Raw genomic sequence first — 19,630 nt, 5'->3', positions numbered from 1 at the left:
CTCTACACACCACTAGTCTGCTAGCTATCACTCAACCTCCCTCTAGACACCATTAGTCTGCTAGTTATGACTCAACCTCCCTCTAGACACCATTAGTATGCTAGCTATGACTCAACCTCCCTCTAGACACCACTAGTCTGCTAGCTATGACTCTGACTCAACCTCCCTCTAGACACCATTAGTATGCTAGCTATGACTCAACCTCCCTCTAGAGACCATTAGTCTGCTAGCTATGACTCAACCTCCCTCTAGACACCACTAGTCTGCTAGCTATCTGACTCATACTAGAGGCTGAGGTAACGTCCCAAATGGCATCCTATTCTCCAATCATCCCCATAAGGCCCCGTTCTAAAGTAGTGCACTACATAGGGGAATAGGGCCCTGTTCTAAAGTAGTGTACTACATAGGGAATAGGGCCCTGTTCTAAAGTACTGCACTACATAGGGAATAGGGCCCTGCTCTTAAGTACTGCACTACATAGGGAATAGGGCCCTGTTCTAAAGTACTGCACTACATAGGGAATAGGGCCCTGCTCTAAAGTAGTGCACTACATAGGGAATAGGTTGCCATTTGGGAAACAGCCTCTGACTGAAGCTGGAGGCTCATGACTCGCAGATTTATTTTTAATTTTTTCACATTTAGTGAATTAGGGCACCCAGTCATAAGGATTTACTGAAGAACATTGTTATGATATAGCTAATGTTGGAGATAGATGTGGTATCTATCTAGCACAACTGTCACACACACACACACACACACACACACACACACACACAGTAGAGCCAAACTCACCACTATAAGGTTCCACATGCGAGCGGCCTCGGCCACCAAAGTGGACACAGAGCTGCAGCCGGGCATCAGGACCATCTTGATGGGTTCAGTGTAGAGCAGGTCATACAGGAGCTTGGTGGCTTCACCTGGATCACACTGTAGGGAACAGAGGAAGACAGAAAGGCAGACTATATATGCTCCAAACTATTTCATGGGTAAACCAACACACTGCATCGGGAACAGAGGACTAGTAAATTGAGGAGGAATAAGGGAGATGGATAGAGTAGTGGAATAAGGGAGATGGATAGAGGGGGAATAAAGGAGATGGATAGAGGAGTGGAATAAGGGAGATGGATAGAGGGGGATAAAGGAGTGGGATAGAGGGGGATAAAGGAGAGGGATAGAGGGGGATAAAGGAGAGGGATAGAGGGGGATAAAGGAGAGGGATAGAGGGGGATAAAGGAGAGGGATAGAGGGGGAATAAAGGAGAGAGATAGAGGGGGAATAAGGGAGATGGATAAAGGAGAGGGATAGAGGGGGAATAAAGGAGAGGGATAGAGGGGAATAAAGGAGAGGGATAGAGGGGAATAAAGGAGGGATAGAGGAGGAATAAAGGAGGGGGAATGAAGGAGATGGATAGAGGGGGAATAAAGGAGAGAGATAGAGGGGAATAAGGGAGATGGATAAAGGAGAGGGATAGAGGGGGAATAAAGGAGAGGGATAGAGGGGGATAAAGGAGAGGGATAGAGGGGGATAAAGGAGAGGGATAGAGGGGGAATAAAGGAGAGAGATAGAGGGGGAATAAGGGAGATGGATAAAGGAGAGGGATAGAGGGGGAATAAAGGAGAGGGATAGAGGGGGAATAAAGGAGGGGGATAGGGGGAATAAAGGAGATGGATAGAGGGGGAATAAAGGAGAGGGATAGAGGGGGATAGAGGAGGGGGAATAAAGGAGATGGATGGAGGAGGGGGAATAAAGGAGAGGGATAGAGGAGGAATAAAGGAGATGGATAGAGGGGGATAAAGGAGAGGGATAGAGGGGGATAAAGGAGAGGGATAGAGGGGGATAAAGGAGAGGGATAGAAGGGGATAAAGGAGAGGGATAAAGGGGAATAAAGGAGAGGGATAGAAGGGGATAAAGGAGGGGGATAGAGGGGGAATAAAGGAGAGGGATAGAGGGGGAATAAAGGAGAGGGATAGAGGGGGATAAAGGAGAGGGATAGAGGAGGGGAATAAAGGAGAGGGATAGAGGAGGGGGAATAAAGGAGATGGATAGAGGGGGAATAAAGGAGTGGGATAGAGGAGGGGGAATAAAGGAGAGGGATAGAGGGGGAATAAAGAGAGGGATAGAGGGGGATAAAGGAGAGGGGAGGGGGATAAAGGAGAGGGATAGAGGAGGGGAATAAAGGAGAGGGATAGAGGGGGGAATAAAGGAGATGGATAGGGAATAAAGGAGAGGGATAGAGGAGGGGAATAAAGGAGAGGGATAGAGGGGGAATAAAGGAGAGGGATAGAGGAGGGGGATAGAGGAGAGGGATAGAGGGGGAATAAAGGAGAGGGATAGAGGAGGGGGATAGAGGAGAGGGATAGAGGGGGAATAAAGGAGAGGGATAGAGGGGGATAAAGGCGAGGGGACAGAGGAGGGGAATAAAGGAGATGGATAGAGGAGGGGGAATAAAGGAGAGGGATAGAGGGGGAATAAAGGAGAGGGATAGAGGAGGGGGAATAAAGGAGATGGATAGAGGGGGAATAAAGGAGAGGGATAGAGGAGGGAATAAAGGAGAGGGATAGAGGAGGGGGATAGAGGAAGGGATAGAGGAGAGGGATAGAGGAGGGGAATAAAGGAGAGGGATAGAGGGGGAATAAAGGAGAGGGATAGAGGAGGGGGAATAAAGGAGAGGGATAGAGGAGGGGGAATAAAGGAGAGGGATAGAGGGGGAATACAGGAGAGGGATAGAGGAGGGGATAAAGGAGAGGGATAGAGGGGGAAAAGGAGAGGGGAGTGGGAATAAAGGAGGGGATAGGGGGAATAAAGGAGATGGATAGAGGGGAATAAAGGAGAGGGATAGAGGGGGAATAAAGGAGAGGGATAGAGGAGAGGATAGAGGAGGGGAATAAAGGAGATGGATAGAGGGGGAATAAAGGAGAGGGATAGAGGAGGGGGAATAAAGGAGAGGGATAGAGGAGGGGGAATAAAGGAGAGGGATAGAGGGGGAATACAGGAGAGGGATAGAGGGGGAATAAAGGAGAGGGATAGAGGAGGGGGAGTAAAGGAGAGGGATAGAGGGGGATAAAGGAGAGGGATAGAGGGGATAAAGGAGAGGGATAGAAGGGATAAAGGAGAGGGATAGAGGGGGAATAAAGGAGAGGGGTAGAAGGGGATAAAGGAGAGGGATAGAGGGGAATAAAGGAGAGGGATAGAGGGGGAATAAAGGAGAGGGATAGAGGGGAATAAAGGAGAGGGATAGAGGGGGAATAAAGGAGATGGATAGAGGGGAATAAAGGAGAGGGATAGGAGGGGAATAACGGAGAGGGGAGGAGGGGGAATAAAGGAGAGGGATAGAGGGGGAAGAAAGGAGAGGGATAGAGGAGGGGGAATAAAGGAGAGGGATAGAGGGGGAATAAAGGAGAGGGATAGAGGGGGAATAAAAGGGATAGAGGAGAGGGATAGAGGGGGAATAAAGGAGAGGGATAGAGGGGGAATAAAGGAGAGGGATAGAGGGGGATAAAGGAGAGGGACAGAGGAGGGAGAATAAAGGAGCTGGATAGAGGAGGGGGAATAAAGGAGAGGGATAGAGGGGGAATAAAGGAGAGGGATAGAGGGGGAATAAAGGAGAGGGATAGAGGAGGGGAATAAAGGAGAGGGATAGAGGGGGAATAAAGGAGAGGGATAGAGGAGGGGAATAAAGGAGATGGATAGAGGGGGAATAAAGGAGAGGGATAGAGGAGAGGGATAGAGGAGGGGGAATAAAGGAGATGGATAGAGGGGGAATAAAGGAGAGGGATAGGAGGGGGAATAAAGGAGAGGGATAGAGGAGGGGGAATAAAGGAGAGGGATAGAGGGGGAATACAGGAGAGGGATAGAGGGGGAATAAAGGAGAGGGATAGAGGAGGGGGATAAAGGAGAGGGATAGAGGGGGAATAAAGGAGATGGATAGAGGGGGAATAAAGGAGAGGGATAGAGGGGATAAAGGAGAGGGATAGAGGGGGAAAAGGAGAGGGATAGAGGGGAATAAAGGAGAGGGATAGAGGGGGAATAAAGGAGATGGATAGAGGGGAATAAAGGAGAGGGATAGGAGGGGGAATAAAGGAGAGGGATAGAGGGGGAATAAAGGAGAGGAATAGAGGAGGGGATAAAGGAGAGGGATAGAGGGGGAATAAATTAGATGGATAGAGGGGGAATAAAGGAGAGGGATAGAGGAGGGGAATAAAGGAGAGGGATAGGGGGATAAAGGGGGAATAAAGGAGAGGGATAGAGGGGGATAAAGGAGAGGGATAGAGGGGGAATACAGGAGATGGATAGAGGGGGAATAAATGAGATGGATAGAGGGGGAATAAACGAGATGGATAGAGGGGGAATAAATGAGAGGGATAGAGGGGGAATAAATTAGATGGATAGAGGGGGAATAAACGAGATGGATAGAGGGGGAATAAATGAGAGGGATAGAGGGGGAATAAATGAGAGGGATAGAGGGGGAATAAATGAGAGGGATAGAGGGGGAATAAAGGAGAGGGATAGAGGAGGGGGAATAAAGGAGAGGGATAGAGGAGGGGGAATAAAGGAGAGGGATAGAGGGGGAATACAGGAGATAGATAGAGGGGGAATAAACGAGATGGATAGAGGGGAATAAACGAGATGGATAGAGGGGGAATAAATGAGAGGGATAGAGGGGGAATAAATTAGATGGATAGAGGGGGAATAAACGAGATGGATAGAGGGGGAATAAATGAGAGAGATAGAGGGGGAATAAATGAGAGGGATAGAGGGGGAATAAATGAGAGGGATAGAGGGGGAATAAATGAGAGGGATAGAGGGGGAATAAAGGAGATGGATAGAGGGGGATAAAGGAGATGGATAAAGGGGGAATAAAGGAGAGGGATAAAGGGGGACTAAAGGAGAGGGATAGAGGGGGACTAAAGGAGAGGGATAGAGGGGGAAAAGGAGAGGGATAGAGGGGGAATGGGGAACAATGAGAAGATGAGGGGATGGGTGGGAGGAATGGGATAAAGGGAGTGGGTAGGTTGAGCGGGAAAGCAATGGGGGGGTATAGAGAGAGGGAGAGAGGTAGAGATTGAGGTATATCGATTAGATACCCCGCAACGGTATATCGATATTAGCACCCTGCAACAACAAAAAATTACATTAAAGTGCCATTTGTATGTTAAACTGCACGCACCGTGGGATTGAGAGGGTCAGTGATTAATTTCACACTAGTTTACACTCAACGACACCAAAAAAACAGGAGAGGCCAGAGACAGAGAGACAAGGTGAGGCTCGTCCCAAGGACACCTGGATTTGTCTTCCGAAAAATCATTTCCCCGGGGAGAGAAAAAACATTTTTGGAGTCCCAAAAAGCACCCTATTCCCTACATAGTGCACTACTATTGACAAAAGTGCAAACGATTTTCCTACCTGAAAGCAGGGACCACATTTCCTCACCAAACAGTCAATCTCCTGTCTTTGATCCAAGCCTAACAAATGGCGTTGGGGTCTTTCTTCATTTTAATTCTCAACATACAGTCAATGAAAAATAGATATTCAATTTAAACGACAATGGTTGCGGGTTAAATCGATCATTAATCATTTGGTTGTTTGGGAGAGGGAATCTACCGTTGGGAGGAAACCTGCAGCAGACAGTGTTGTGTATGCCAAATGGCACCCTATTCCATATATAGTGCACTACTTTCGACCAGAACCCTATGTGCCCTGGTCAAAAGTAGTGCACTACGTAGAGAACGAGGTGCCATTTGGGACGTAAGTCTGTGACTACAGCATTGGATAGGGCACTGGATCAAATCACTAATATTTCACCTAACAGGCCAAAACAGTAGGCTCACTGGGAATCTATTCTGGCGAGAGCACAGAGAGATACATTACCTCAAAATGATTATGCAGCGGAACCTGATTTCGTTTGATTTGTCAAATCTTACAAATGGAGATAGCTGTGGTCCTGAGGCAGCAGATTTCCCCCCTCGCTTAACCACAGTCAGTGTTGCCCTACTACTGTGGCCTATAATCACAGAGCTTTACCGAGAGGCAGTCCCAAATGGCATCCTATTCCCTATATAGTGCACTACTTCTGACCAGAATCCTATGGTCCCCTATGCGCCCTGGTTAAAAGTAGTGCACTATATAGGGAATAGGGTTCCATTTGGGATGGAGAGAGAGAAGTCAATGATCCTCTTGCTCTAGCTAGTGTATTAATTGATTGCTTTCCACAGTAAAGCCCCTCCTCATGTCCACATTAAAACCATTCCACGTGAAAGACACGCTTTCCACAGTAAAGCCCCTCCTCATGTCCACATTAAAACCATTACACGTGAAAGACACAAAACTAATGTGACATTATTGGGCCGAATTATGAGCAAGGGCAAGAGTTCAACTGACTGCTAGGGTTTGTCCCAAATGACACCCTATCCCCTGCACCTACACAGTGCCCTATGGACCCTAGTCAAAAGTAGTTCAATATATTGGGAATACGGTGGCATTTGGGACACAAACCAAGGCTAGCATACTCGTCACTGGGCCGGGTTTCATTTGGCACGCTGGTTATTAGTAAGAACTCCAACTACCAGTTGGAAGAGCGAAGACCAGCCAGGCTTGTTGAGTCAGTGGTGTGTTTGGGGCTTGTTGAGTCAGTGGTGTGTTTGGGGCTTGTTGAATCAGTGGTGTGCTTGGGGCTTGTTGAGTCAGTGATGTGTTTGGGGCTTGTTGAGTCAGTGGTGTGGTTGGGGCTTGTTGAGTCAGTGGTGTGTTTGGGGCTTGTTGAGTCAGTTGTGTGTTTGGGGCTTGTTGAGTCAGTGGTGTGTTGAGTCAGTGGTGTGTTTGGGGCTTATTGAGTCAGTGGTGTGTTTGAGGCTTGTTGAGTCAGTGGTGTGTTTGGGGCTTGTTGAGTCAGTGGTGTGTTTGGGACTTGTTGAGTCAGTGGTGTGTTTGGGGCTTGTTGAATCAGTGGTGTGCTTGGGGCTTGTTGAGTCAGTGGTGTTTTGAGTCAGTGGTGTGTTTGGGGCTTGTTGAGTCAGTGATGTGTTTGGGGCTTGTTGAGTCAGTGGTGTGTTTGGGGCTTGTTGAGTCAGTGGTGTGTTTGGGGCTTGTTGAGTCAGTGGTGTGGTTGGGGCTTGTTGAGTCAGTGGTGTGTTTGGGGCTTGTTGAGTCAGTGGTGTGTTTGGGGCTTGTTGAGTCAATGGTGTGTTGAGTCAGTGGTGTGTTTGGGGCTTGTTGAGTCAGTGGTGTGGTTGGGGCTTGTTGAGTCAGTGGTGTGTTTGGGGCTTGTTGAGTCAGTGGTGTGTTTGGGGCTTGTTGAGTCAATGGTGTGTTGAGTCAGTGGTGTGTTTGGGGCTTGTTGAGTCAGGGGTGTGTTTGAGGCTTGTTGAGTCAGTGGTGTGCTTGGGGCTTGTTGAGTCAGTGTTGTGTTTGGGGCTTGTTGAGTCAGTGTTGTGTTTGGGGCTTGTTGAGTCAGTGGTGTGTTTGGGGCTTGTTGAGTCAGTGGTGTGTTGAGTCAGTGGTGTGTTTGGGGCCTGTTGAGTCAGTGGTGTGCTTGGCGGCTTGTTGAGTCAGTGGTGTGTTTGGGGCTTGTTGAGTCAGTGGTGTGTTTGGGGCTTGTTGAGTCAGTGGTGTGTTTGGGGCCTGTTGAGTCAGTGGTGTGCTTGGCGGCTTGTTGAGTCAGTGGTGTGTTTGGGGCTTGTTGAGTCAGTGGTGTGTTTGGGGCTTGTTGAGTCAGTGGTGTTTTTTGGTTTTGTTTGGGGCTTGTTGAGTCAGTGGCTAGTTTGGGTTTTATTTGGGACTTGTTGAGTTAGTGGCGTGTTTGGGGCATATGCGTCCCTGCTGATGCAGCTCCCTAGATTCCATCGAGACCATCAGCAGACTGTTTTACCCTCCTACTGAGGACTGCTCGCCCCTTGCTCCTACAGACCCAGGGGAGGCCGTGTAAGGGGCTTCGTTCCATGAACTATGCAGCTGGGACCAAACGCATGAAATGGAGCTCACCCGACAACACACAAGCATAGGCTACAGTTATATTTTCAACTGTATAGGATGGAGCTCCACTGCTTGCCTGAGTGAAGGGCAGAGACAGAGAGAGAGAGACAGCGAGAGAGAGAGAGACAGAGAGAGACACAGGCACTATCGTTGACTTTCAGGAATTTTTAGAATGCTCTGAATGTTAAGAATCCTACAAGCAGCTGTTAAATATTTGGATGAAGTATCAGCGGCATCGTAAAGACTCATCTGGACGGGAACGGCACGATTATTTTCCTTCGCTGAGAGCGGCGTAGACTTTCCATTATTCGTATGAATTGGCTAGAGAAGAACCCTTTATAAATATAGAATCCCGTTCATTCTCTGATGTAGACTATTTGAAAATGGCTTGACAGTGCAGGAGGCCTTTAAAAATATCAGATGATTTTATAGGGGGTCAAAAAAGTCAATAAAAAAACAAACCGCCTATAAACCATCTTTAAATGTTGCTGTCAGACGGGCTATGATGAATGTCATGGAGGCCTAGCTGAGAGGGAGAGAGGGAATGAGAGAGAGAGAAAGAGAGAGAGAGAGAAAGAGGGGCTATGATCAAATTAAATAACATTTTATTTGTCACATGCTTTGTAAACAACAGGTGGAGACTGAAGTCTCATTCACATTTCCCATAAGCAACACATTATGTTGTGCCAGATGTCATGTATTTCAATGGGAACGTCCACAACGGCGTGGAAACGAAACGCCCCCCCCCCCTTGCGGTTGAAGGATCCGTTGTGCCGCATACTTAGACATTTTCCAAACTTTGCGTCGTCTATATGAGTATCCTTATCCCTATCCTAGCTAGTGACATCAAGGCTCTTCGTATCCTTATCCCTGTCCTAACTAGTGACATCTATCCGTATCCTTATGCCTATCCTAGCTAGTGACATCAAGGCTCTTCGTATCCTTATACCTATCCTAGCTAGTGACATCTATGCTCTCCATATCCTTATCCCTTCCCTAGCTAGTGACATCTAGGCTCTCCATATCCTTATCCCTGTCCTAGCTAGTGACATCTAGGCTCTCCATATCCTTATCCCTGTCATAGCTAGTGACATCTATTCTCTCCATATCCTTATGCCTGTCCTAGCTAGTGACATCTAGGCTCTCCATATCCTTATCCCTGCCCTAGCTAGTGACATCTAGGCTTTCCATATCCTTATCCCTGTCCTAGCTAGTGACATCTAGGCTCTCCATATCCTTATCCCTGCCCTAGCTAGTGACATCTAGGCTCTCCATATCCTTATCCCTGTCCTAGCTAGTGACATCTAGGCTCTCCATATCCTTATCCCTGCCCTAGCTAGTGGCATCTAGGCTCTCCATATCCTTATCCCTGTCCTAGCCAGTGACATCTAGGCTCTCTATATCCTTATCCCTGCCCTAGCTGGTGACATCTATCCGTATCCTTATCCCAACCTAGCTAGTGACATCTAGGCTCTCCATATCCTTATCCCTGCCCTAGCTAATGACATCTAGGCTCTCCGTATCCTTATCCCTGTCCTAGCTAGTGACATCTAGGCTCTCCATATCCTTATCCCTGCCTAGCTAGTGACATCTAGGCTCTCCATATCCTTATCCATGTCCTAGCTAGTGACATCTAGGCTCTCCATATACTTATCCCTGTCCTAGCTAGTGACATCTATCCGTATCCTTATCCCTGTCCTAGCTAGTGACATCTATACGTATCCTTATCCCTGTCCTAGCTAGTGACATCAAGGCTCTCCATATCCTTATACCTATCCTAGCTAGTGACATCTAGGCTCTCCATATCCTTATCCCTGCCCTAGCTAGTGACATCTAGGCTCTCCATATCCTTATCCCTGCCCTAGCTAGTGACATCTATCCGTATCCTTATCCCTGTCCTAGCTAGTGACATCTATCCATATCCTTATCCCTATCCTAGCTAGTGACATCTAGGCTCTCCATATCCTTATCCCTGCCCTAGCTAGTGACATCTAGGCTCTCCATATCCTTATCCCTGCCCTAGCTAGTGACATATATCCGTATCATTATCCCTGTCCTAGCTAGTGACATCTAGGCTCTCCATATCCTTATCCCTGCCCTAGCTAGCGACATCTATCCGTATCCCTATCCCTGTCCTAGCTAGTGACATATAGGCTATCCATATCCTTATCCCTATCCTAGCTAGTGACATCAAGGCTCTCCATATCCTTATCCCTGTCCTAACTAGTGACATCTATCCATATCCTTATGCCTATCCTAGCTAGTGACATCAAGGCTCTTCGTATCCTTATCCCTATCCTAGCTAGTGACATCTATCCGTATCATTATCCCTGTCCTAGCTAGTGACATCTAGGCTCTCCATATCCTTATCCCTGCCCTAGCTAGTGACATCTATCCATATCCTTATGCCTATCCTAGCTAGTGACATCAAGGCTCTTCATATCCTTATCCCTATCCTAGCTAGTGACATCTATCCGTATCCTTATCCTAGCTAGTGACATCAAGGCTCTTCGTATCCTTATCCCTGTCCTAACTAGTGACATCTAGCTGATGTAGCTAATTCGTTTTCTTCAAAATAACAGTTGTGGAGGTTTAAAGAAAAAAACTATCACATTTTCCACAGGCCTCCCCGAAAACAAAATTGTCTTTAGAATTTTACGTGGAGACATTTTGGATGAGCCACCACCACTATATGGCTCATGCAAACAACTCATGCAAACAACTAAGCCAGGCCAAAGAAATGTCAGGAATGGAACTTTGACCAAAACAACTGTCTGGAGGATGCTTCAACACTATCAGTGAGCGGAAAATGAGGTCTAACATGCTAAAACGCAAAATATCCCTTTAACAGGGAAATGCTTCCTTCCCAACAACGCAGAGAAAAAGAAAATAGAGGAATAACAGAAAAGTAAAACACGTAATAATAAAAGTAATAATAAATACACAATGAGTAACGATAACTATATACACAGGGTACGAGTACTGAGTCGATATGCAGGGGTACGAGTACTGAGTCGATATGCAGGGGTACGAGTACTGAGTCGATATGCAGGGGTACGAGTACTGAGTCGATATGCAGGGGTACGAGTACCGAGTCGATATGCAGGGGTACGAGTACCGAGTTGATATGCAGGGGTACGAGTACTGAGTCGAAATGCAGGGGTACGAGTACTGAGTTGATATGCAGGGGTATGAGTACTGAGTCGAAATGCAGGTGTACGAGTACTGGGTTGATATGCAGGGGTATGAGTACTGAGTTGATATGCAGGGGTACGAGTACTGAGTTGATATGCAGGGGTACGAGTACTGAGTTGATATGCAGCGGTACGAGTACTGAGTCGAAATGCAGGGGTACGAGTACTGAGTCAATATGCAGGGGTACGAGTACTGAGTCGAAATGCAGGGTTACGAGTACTGAGTCGAAATGCAGGGGTACGAGTACTGAGTCGATGTGCAGGGGTATGAGTACTGAGTCAAAATGCAGGGGTACGAGTACTGAGTCGATATGCAGGGGTACGAGTACTGAGCCGATATGCAGGGGTACGAGTACTGAGCCGATATGCAGGGGTACGAGGTAATTGAGGTAAATATGTACAGTTGAAGTCGTAGGTTGGACACTTAGGTTGGAGTCATTAAAACTCGTTTTTCAACCACTCCGCAAATTTCTTGTTAAACAAACTATAGTTTTGGGAAGTCGGTTAGGACATCTACTTTATGCATGACACAAGTAATTTTTCCAACAATTGTTTACAGACAGATTATTTCACTTATAATTCACTTTATCGCAATTCCAGTGGGTCAGAAGTTTAAATACATTAAGTTGACTGTGCCTTTAAACAGCTTGAGCAATTCCAGAAAATTATGTCATGGCTTTGGAAGCTTCTGATAGGCTAATTGACATCATTTGAGTCAATTGGAGGTGTACCTGTGGATATATTTCAAGGCCTACCTTCAAACTCAATGCCTCTTTGCTTGACATCATAGGAAAATCGAAAGAAATCAGCCAAGACCTCAGAAAAAAAATTGTAGACCTCCACAAGTCTAGGTCATCCTTGGGAGCAATTTCCAAATGCCTGAAGGTACCACATTCATCTGTACAAACAATAGTACGCAAGTATAAACACCATGGGACCACGTAGCCGTCACACCGCTCAGGAAGAAGACGCGTTCTGTCTCCTAGAGATGAACATACTTTGAGGCGAAAAGTGCAAATCAATCCCAGAACAACAGTAATGGACCTTGTGAAGATGCTGGAGGAATCAGGTACAAAAGTATCTATATTCACAGTAAAACGAGTCCTATATCGACATAACCTGAAAAGCCGCTCAGCAAGGAAGAAGCCACTGCTCCAAAACCGCCATAAAAAAGCCAGACTACGGTTTGCAACTGCACATGGGGACAAAGATCGTACTTTTTGGAGAAATGTCCTCTGGTCTGATGAAACCAAAATAGAACTGTTTGGCCATAATGACCATTGTTATGTTTGGAGGAAAAAGGGGGAGTCTTGCAAGCTGAAGAACACCATCCCAACCGTGAAGCACGGGGATGGCAGTGTCATGTTGTGGGGGTGCTTTGCTGCAGGAGGGACTGGTGCACTTCACAAAATAGGCAGTGTTATGAGGAAGGATAATTATGTGGATATATTGAAGTAACATCTCAAGTTATCAAATCAAATCACATCAAATTTATTTGTCACATACACATGGTTAGCAGATGTTAATGTGAGCGTAGAGAAATGCTTGTGCTTCTAGTTCCGACAATGCAGTAATAACCAACAAGTAATCTAACCTAACAATTCCAAAACGAATCAGTCAGGAAGTTAAAGCTTGGTCGCAAATGGGTCTTCCAAATGGACAATAACCCCAAGCATACTTCCAAAGTTGTGGCAAAATGGCTTAAGGACAACAAAGTCAAAGTATTGGAGTGGCCATCACAAAGCCCTGACCTCAAACCTATGGAAAATTTGTGGACAGAACAGAAAAAGCGTGTGCGAGCAAGGAGACCTACAAACCTGACTCAGTTACACCAGCTCTGTCAGGAAGAATGGGACAAAATTCACCCAACTTATTGTGGGAAGCTTGTGGAAGGCTACCCGACACGTTTGACCCAAGTTAAACCATTTAAAAGCAATGCTACCAAATACTAATTGAGTGTATGTAAACGTCCGACCCACTGGGAATGTGATGAAAGAAATAAAAGCTAAAATAAATCATTCTCTCTACTATTATTCTGACATTTCACATTCTTAAAATAATGTGGTGATACTAACTGACCTAAGACAGGGAATTTTTACTGGGATTAAATATCAGGAATTGTGAAAAACTAAGTTATAATGAATTTGGCTAAAGGTGTATGTAATCTTCTGACTTCAACTGTACATATAACTATGAATAAAGTCACAGAAAGTAAACTGTAGCAGCAGTGTATGTGATGAGACAAAAAAGGTTGTGCAAAAAAGGGTCAATGCAGATAGTCCAGGCAGCTATTTATTTATCTACTTAACTACTTAGCATTCTTATGTCTTAAGGGGTGTAACGACCCTCCCACTTTGTCTGCCGTATTCTGTCTTTGTTCTTGTTTCCTTATTAGGATGCCAGTGGGTGGAGTTGGGAGGGTCGTCAGCTACATGGGAAACACCTGGGCCAGGTGTCTCCCAGGATAAATACACCTCTTCCCCATTCATGGAGGAGACTCTCTCCATGCAGACACACCTGGGCCCGGTGTGTCCCAGGATAAATACACCACTTCCCCATTTATGGAGGAGACTCTCTCCATGCAGACACCTTTATAGATTTTGTTGTGTATCTTGTTGGTTTTTTGGTTGTTTGCTTTGGCACCTTTCAACACCCTGCATTATCACATTCATGCATGCAAAACACTCACTTACACACTCACTTACACACACCATTGTATATTGTGCTTAGTTTACTTTATTTAATAAATATATATTTTGTTACTCCTCATCTCCACGTTGTCTCCCTTGTGTTACGGGCTTTGAGCCGGTGTGTGACACGGGTTAAAGCTGTTCAGGGTCATGTTGGTTCCAGACTTGGTGCATCGGTGGTGATCAGGCCTATCGCCATCTTGTTGTCGGCAAACTTAATGCTGGTTTTGGAGTCAGGTGCGGCCTCACAGTTGTGGGTGAACAGGGAGTACAGGAGGGGACTAAGCACACACCCCTGAGGGGCCCCCGTGTTAAGGGTCAGCGTGGCGGATGTGCTGTCGTCTACACTCACCACCTGGGGGCCTGTCCAGGATCCTGGGGACCTGTCCAGGATCCAGTTGCAAAGGGAGGTGTTCAGTCCCAGGGTCCTTAGCTTAGTGATGAGCTTCGAGGGCAATATGCTGAGCTGTCAATGAACAGCATTCTCACATAGGTGCTCCTCTTGTCCAGCTGGGAAAGTGCAATAGAGATTGCATAATCTGTGGATCCGTGGGGACGGTATGCGAATTGTAGTAGGTCCAGGGTGTCTGGGATGATGCTGTTGATGTAAGCCATGACCAGTCTTTTAAAACATTTCATACCTACAGATGTGAGTGCTATGGGGCGATAGTCATTTAGACAGGTTACCTTAACGTTCTTGTGCACAGGGACTATGGTGGTCTGCTTGAAACATATAGGCATTACATAATGGGTCAGGAAGAGGGTGGAAAATGTCAGTGAAGACACTGGTCAGCGCATGCTCTGAGTACACATCCTGGTAATCAGTCTGGCCCTGTAACCTTGTGAATGTTAACCTGTTTAAAGGTCTGACTCACATTGGCTACGGAGAGTGTGATCCCACAGTTGTCCAGAACAGCTGGTGCACTAATGAATGGTTCAGTTTTGATTGCCTCGAAGCGAGCATAGAAGGTATTTAGCTCATCTGGTAGGCTCCCGGTCACTGGGCAGCTTGTGTCTAGGTTTCCCTTTGTAACCATGATAGTTTGCAAGCCCTGCAACATTCAATAAGCATTGAAGTCGTTATAGTAGGATTCGATATTAGTCCTGTGTTGGTGCTTTTCCTGTTTGATGGTTTGTTGGAGGGCGTAGCAGGATTTCTTATAAGCGTCCAGATTAGGGTCCCGCTCATTGAAATTGGTAGATCTAGCCTTTAGCTCCATGCAGATGTTGCCTGTAAATCCATGGCTTCTGGTTGGAATATGTATGTACCATACAGTCTCTGTGTGGACAATGTAGTCGATGCACTTATTAATGAAGCCGGTGATTGATGTGGTAAACTCCTCAATTCCATCGGATGGATCCCGGAACATATTCTAGTCTGTGCTAGCAAAACAGTCCTGTAGCTTAGCATCTGCTTCATCAGACCACTTCCGTATTGAGCGTGTCACTGGTACTTCCTGTTGGAGTTTTTTTTCTTGTAAGCAAGAGTTAGGAGGATGGAGTTATGGTCAGATTTGCTAAATGGAAGGTTAGGGAGAATTTAGTAATCCCATGGCATGTAATCCATGGCTTCTGGTTAAGATATGTACACGCAGTCACTATATCAGCAGGAAAGAGTCATGGTCAGATTTGCCAAATGGAAAGCGAGGGAGAGTTTAGTGTGCATTTCTGTGTGGAGTAAAGTTGATCTAGAGTGTTTTCGCCTCTAGTTGCACACGCGACATGCTGGTAAAATGTGTTAAAACAGATTTCAGTTTTCCTGCATTAAAAGCACCGGCCACTAGGAGTGACGCCTCTGGTTAAATATTTTCTTGTTCAAGGATTAGGGCCTGGTCCGTGGTGAGCAGTACGTCCTGCGCCTCAGATGAATTAACATGTTCATCCAAATGGAGGTTAGTGATCCATGTTCTAATGTCCAGAAGCTATTTTCAGTCATAGGAAACATTATTTACAGACAAGTAAAGATCAGTATTAAAAAAAAACACTCAAAATAGCAGGACTGGTCAGGACTGGTCAGGACTGGTCAGGAGGCTGTAAAACAGCTGTGCAGCTATACAGCAGCACCTAGTCTAGTAAAGGTAATGGAGGCCTAGTGTGTGTGTGTGTGTGTATGTGTGTGTGTGTGTGTGTGTGTGTGTGTGTGTGTGTGTGTGTGTGTGTGTGTGTGTGTGTGTGTGTGTGTGTGTGTGTGTGTGTGTGTGTGTGTGTGTGTGTGTGTGTGTGTGTGTGTGTGTGTGTAAGAGATGGTAGAGGTATTATGATTAAGGTTATGCAGGCCTAGTGTGGAGCGTAAACCCATCAATCCTGTACTCACAAAAATAAAACTCCAACTTACAATTTAGAAAAACAATTCCATCCACCCTACACTTAGAAGTAAATGTAGCCTTTAGACATGATTGTATTCCTCATTGCTATTGCTCCCTAAAACTAACCAACCAAATCAAATAAATATCTGTGTAATTCAAAAGCGACACTAATCCGGAGCTATAGTCATGGGGAGTGTTCTCACTGATCTAACCCTGACACTTTGGGGAAATAAGGAACCCCCCCCCTTCCTCCTCCTCCTCACACACACACACACACACTGGGGATGTGTCTTCAACTTTATTGAACATAGGGCCTGGGTGGATATTTAATGAGCATTTGTAAAGTTCCAGCGTAAGGTTTGGGGAATAACCATATTCACTAGCGAGACGGAAGAAATATTTCCTGGTTGATTTGCCTCCTGATGATGACACGGGCTGTCTCCCAAATGGCACCCTAGTCCCTATATAGTACACTAACTTTACACCATGAGCCATACAGTACATAGTGCACTATATAAGTAATAGGGAGCCATTTGAGAGGCAGAAACAGGCACTTTGTCACGTGCTTAGCAGTGTCGCTGCCCATGGTGTTGAATCCCTAATCAGTCGCCAGATCCATTAGAGCTCAGTTCCACGGGGGGGGGGGGTCAACTACTCCTCATCATGCAGCCAACCGGGAAGACACTTTGTAAGTGCCTATGATGGAAGACTAACCCGACCAAAAGGCACTTCTTCCATTTGGCTAACTACACTGAACACTAAATAGGAGTCTCCCACAACGAACGGGCTCACATCATCTCACCGTCCATCTGTTTCTCAGTTCAAGTGCACAATCTTTCCCTTTTCTTGGTGAGAAGTCTGTAGTTCTTTGTTTGTTTGAACTGCGGTTGTCTTGGTTACTGTTGTCATGCCAATCTCTAACCCCCCTTCCTGTTTTACACCCGCCCCCAGTCTTTTGAAGTAAGGTTCCGATGCAGGGCAGTTTCAACCAATCAGAGCAATGCTCTTAGGAGCACCAGCCAGTCACAGTGCATATAACTATTAACAGACTGTGAGTGTGGTCGTGTGTTGGCATCTCTCCCACGTGAAGGGGAAGAGGGACGCAGGTGGGAGGAAGAGGCGGAATGGTAGAGACAGAGAGAGATAGAGAAAAAGAGAGAGAGCGAGAGAGACGGGGGGGGACTGGACTGAGTGAAAGTAAATAGAGATTGAAGAACATGGAGGTTTGAGGTTAGACCAGACTTGAATAGACAGCATTTGTCTTGTCATTAGGGCTGAGGATGGTAATATGTCAATGCAGACAGTAGTTCCATCAACGCTCTCCTACATTCTGTTTATTTTTGACAATACCAGTTCACCAGGTCAAATTCCTGGTCCAACAGAATAACACAGGCTACATAACGATGTATGTTGCTCATAAGATTCATGTTCTACTAAGTGCATTAGTGTTGCTGCCTTGCTGTGTTGTCATGTGTTGCTGCCTTGCTGTGTTGTTGTCTTAGGTCTCTCTTTATGTGGTGTTGTCTCTCTTGTCGTGATGTGTGTTTTGTCCTATATTAAAAAAAAAAATGATTATAAAAAATATATATATATCCCAGCCCCTGTCCCCACTGGAGGCCTTTGTCCTGTTGGTAGGCCTTCATTGAAAATAAGAATTTGTTCTTAACTGACTTGCCTAGGTAAATAAAGGTTAAATTAATTAATTAAATGAATAAACCCATCTTAGCAGTGGCGTACTTACCATTAAACATCATCAAGGGCCCTAGTGAGCATAATAAATTAAAAAAATGCTAGTAATAATTGTTATAATATAATTTCTCCCGCTTCCCTCCCATGGACCCCCCTTGCTTCAGCAGGTTGGTCCAGCAGCAAATCTGCGGGAAGCTTCAAAAGTTGCAAAGGAAATGGGGAGGGAAGGGGGTTTTGTGCCCAGGTACCCAGGTAAATGAGGCCACATTGTTGACAAAAAAGCCAAATAATTATTAATAAACGATCAATAATTTATTTCCATACATATTTCATATTAATATAACCCACGTTTTTCTTATAGCAGAAACAATTGTCACGAATCACCCATGGACAGGTACATAATAAGGGACTATTCCACTCTGACAGAGTTTAACTAATCCACCCAGACAGAGTTGGAATATTCCACCCTGGCAGAGTTGGACTATTCCACACTGACAGAGTTGGTCTATTCAACCCTGACAGAGTTGGTCTATTCCACCCTGACAGAGTTGGACTATTCCACCCTGACAAAGTTGGACTATTCCACCCTGACAAAGTTGGACTATTCCACCCTGACAAAGTTGGACTATTCCACCCAGACAGAGTTGGTCTAATCCACCCAGACAGAGTTGGACTATTCCACCCTGGCAGAGTTGGTCTATTCCACCCAGACAGAGTTGGACTATTCCACACTGACAGAGTTGGTCTATTCCACCCTGACAGAGTTGGTCTATTCCACCCTGACAGAGTTGGTCTATTCCACCCTGACAGAGTTGGACTATTCCACCCTGCCAGAGATGGACTATTCCACCCAGACAGAGTTGGTCTATTCCACCCAGACAGAGTTGACCTATTCCACCCAGACAGAGATGGACTCTTCCACCCTGACAGAGTTGGTCTATTCCACCCAGACAGAGTTGGTCTATTCCACCCAGACAGAGTTGGTCTATTCCACTCAGACAGTTGGTCTATTCCACCCTGACAGAGTTGGTCTATTCCGCCCTGACAGAGTTGGACTATTCCGCCCTGACAGAGTTGGACTATTCCGCCCTGACAGAGTTGGACTAATACACCCAGACAGAGTTGGACTATTCCACCCTGACAGAGTTGGACTATTCCACCCTGACAGAGTTGGACTATTCCTATTCCCTGACAGAGTTGGACTATTCCACCAGAGTTGGACAAACAGAGTTGGACTATTCCACCCTGACAGAGTTGGACTATTCCACCCTGACAGAGTTGGACTATTCCACCCAGACAGAGTTGGACTATTCCACCCAGACAGAGTTGGACTATTCCACCCAGACAGTTGGACTATTCCACCCTGACAGAGTTGGACTATTCCACCCAGACAGAGTTGGTCTATTCCACCCTGACAGAGTTGGTCTATTCCACCCTGACAGAGTTGGACTATTCCACCCAGAGTTGGTCTATTCCACCCAGACAGAACTATTCCACCCAGACAGAGTTGGTCTATTCCACCCTGACAGAGTTGGACTATTCCACCCTGACAGAGTTGGACTATTCCACCCTGACAGAGTTGGACTATTCCACCCTGGTCTATTCCACCCTGACAGAGTTGGACTATTCCACCCAGACAGAGTTGGACTATTCCACCCTGACAGAGTTGGTCTATTCCACCCAGACAGAGTTGGTCTATTCCACCCAGACAGAGATGGTCTATTCCAGACCCTATTCCACACCCAGACAGTTGGTCTATTCCACCCTGACAGAGTTGGTCTAT

At 46.1% G+C, this 19,630-nt stretch overlaps 1 protein-coding gene across 1 annotated transcript in view; it reads right to left on the bottom strand.

Moving 5' to 3' along the window:
* The window catches only part of LOC112229197 (gamma-aminobutyric acid type B receptor subunit 1-like), a 306,296-nt gene that overhangs the window by 117,565 nt on the left and 169,101 nt on the right, over positions 1-19,630 (bottom strand). The window contains exon 8 of the mRNA XM_042310436.1: positions 793-927. Within this exon, the coding sequence (XP_042166370.1) occupies positions 793-927 (135 nt within the window). The remainder of the gene's footprint in view (positions 1-792; positions 928-19,630) is intronic.

The sequence above is a fragment of the Oncorhynchus tshawytscha genome, linkage group LG31, assembly GCF_018296145.1.
Source record: "Oncorhynchus tshawytscha isolate Ot180627B linkage group LG31, Otsh_v2.0, whole genome shotgun sequence".
Taxonomy (NCBI): Eukaryota; Metazoa; Chordata; class Actinopteri; order Salmoniformes; family Salmonidae; genus Oncorhynchus; species Oncorhynchus tshawytscha.
Note: the sequence above shows the minus strand (reverse complement) of the source record. Positions and strands in the feature narration are given on the sequence as shown.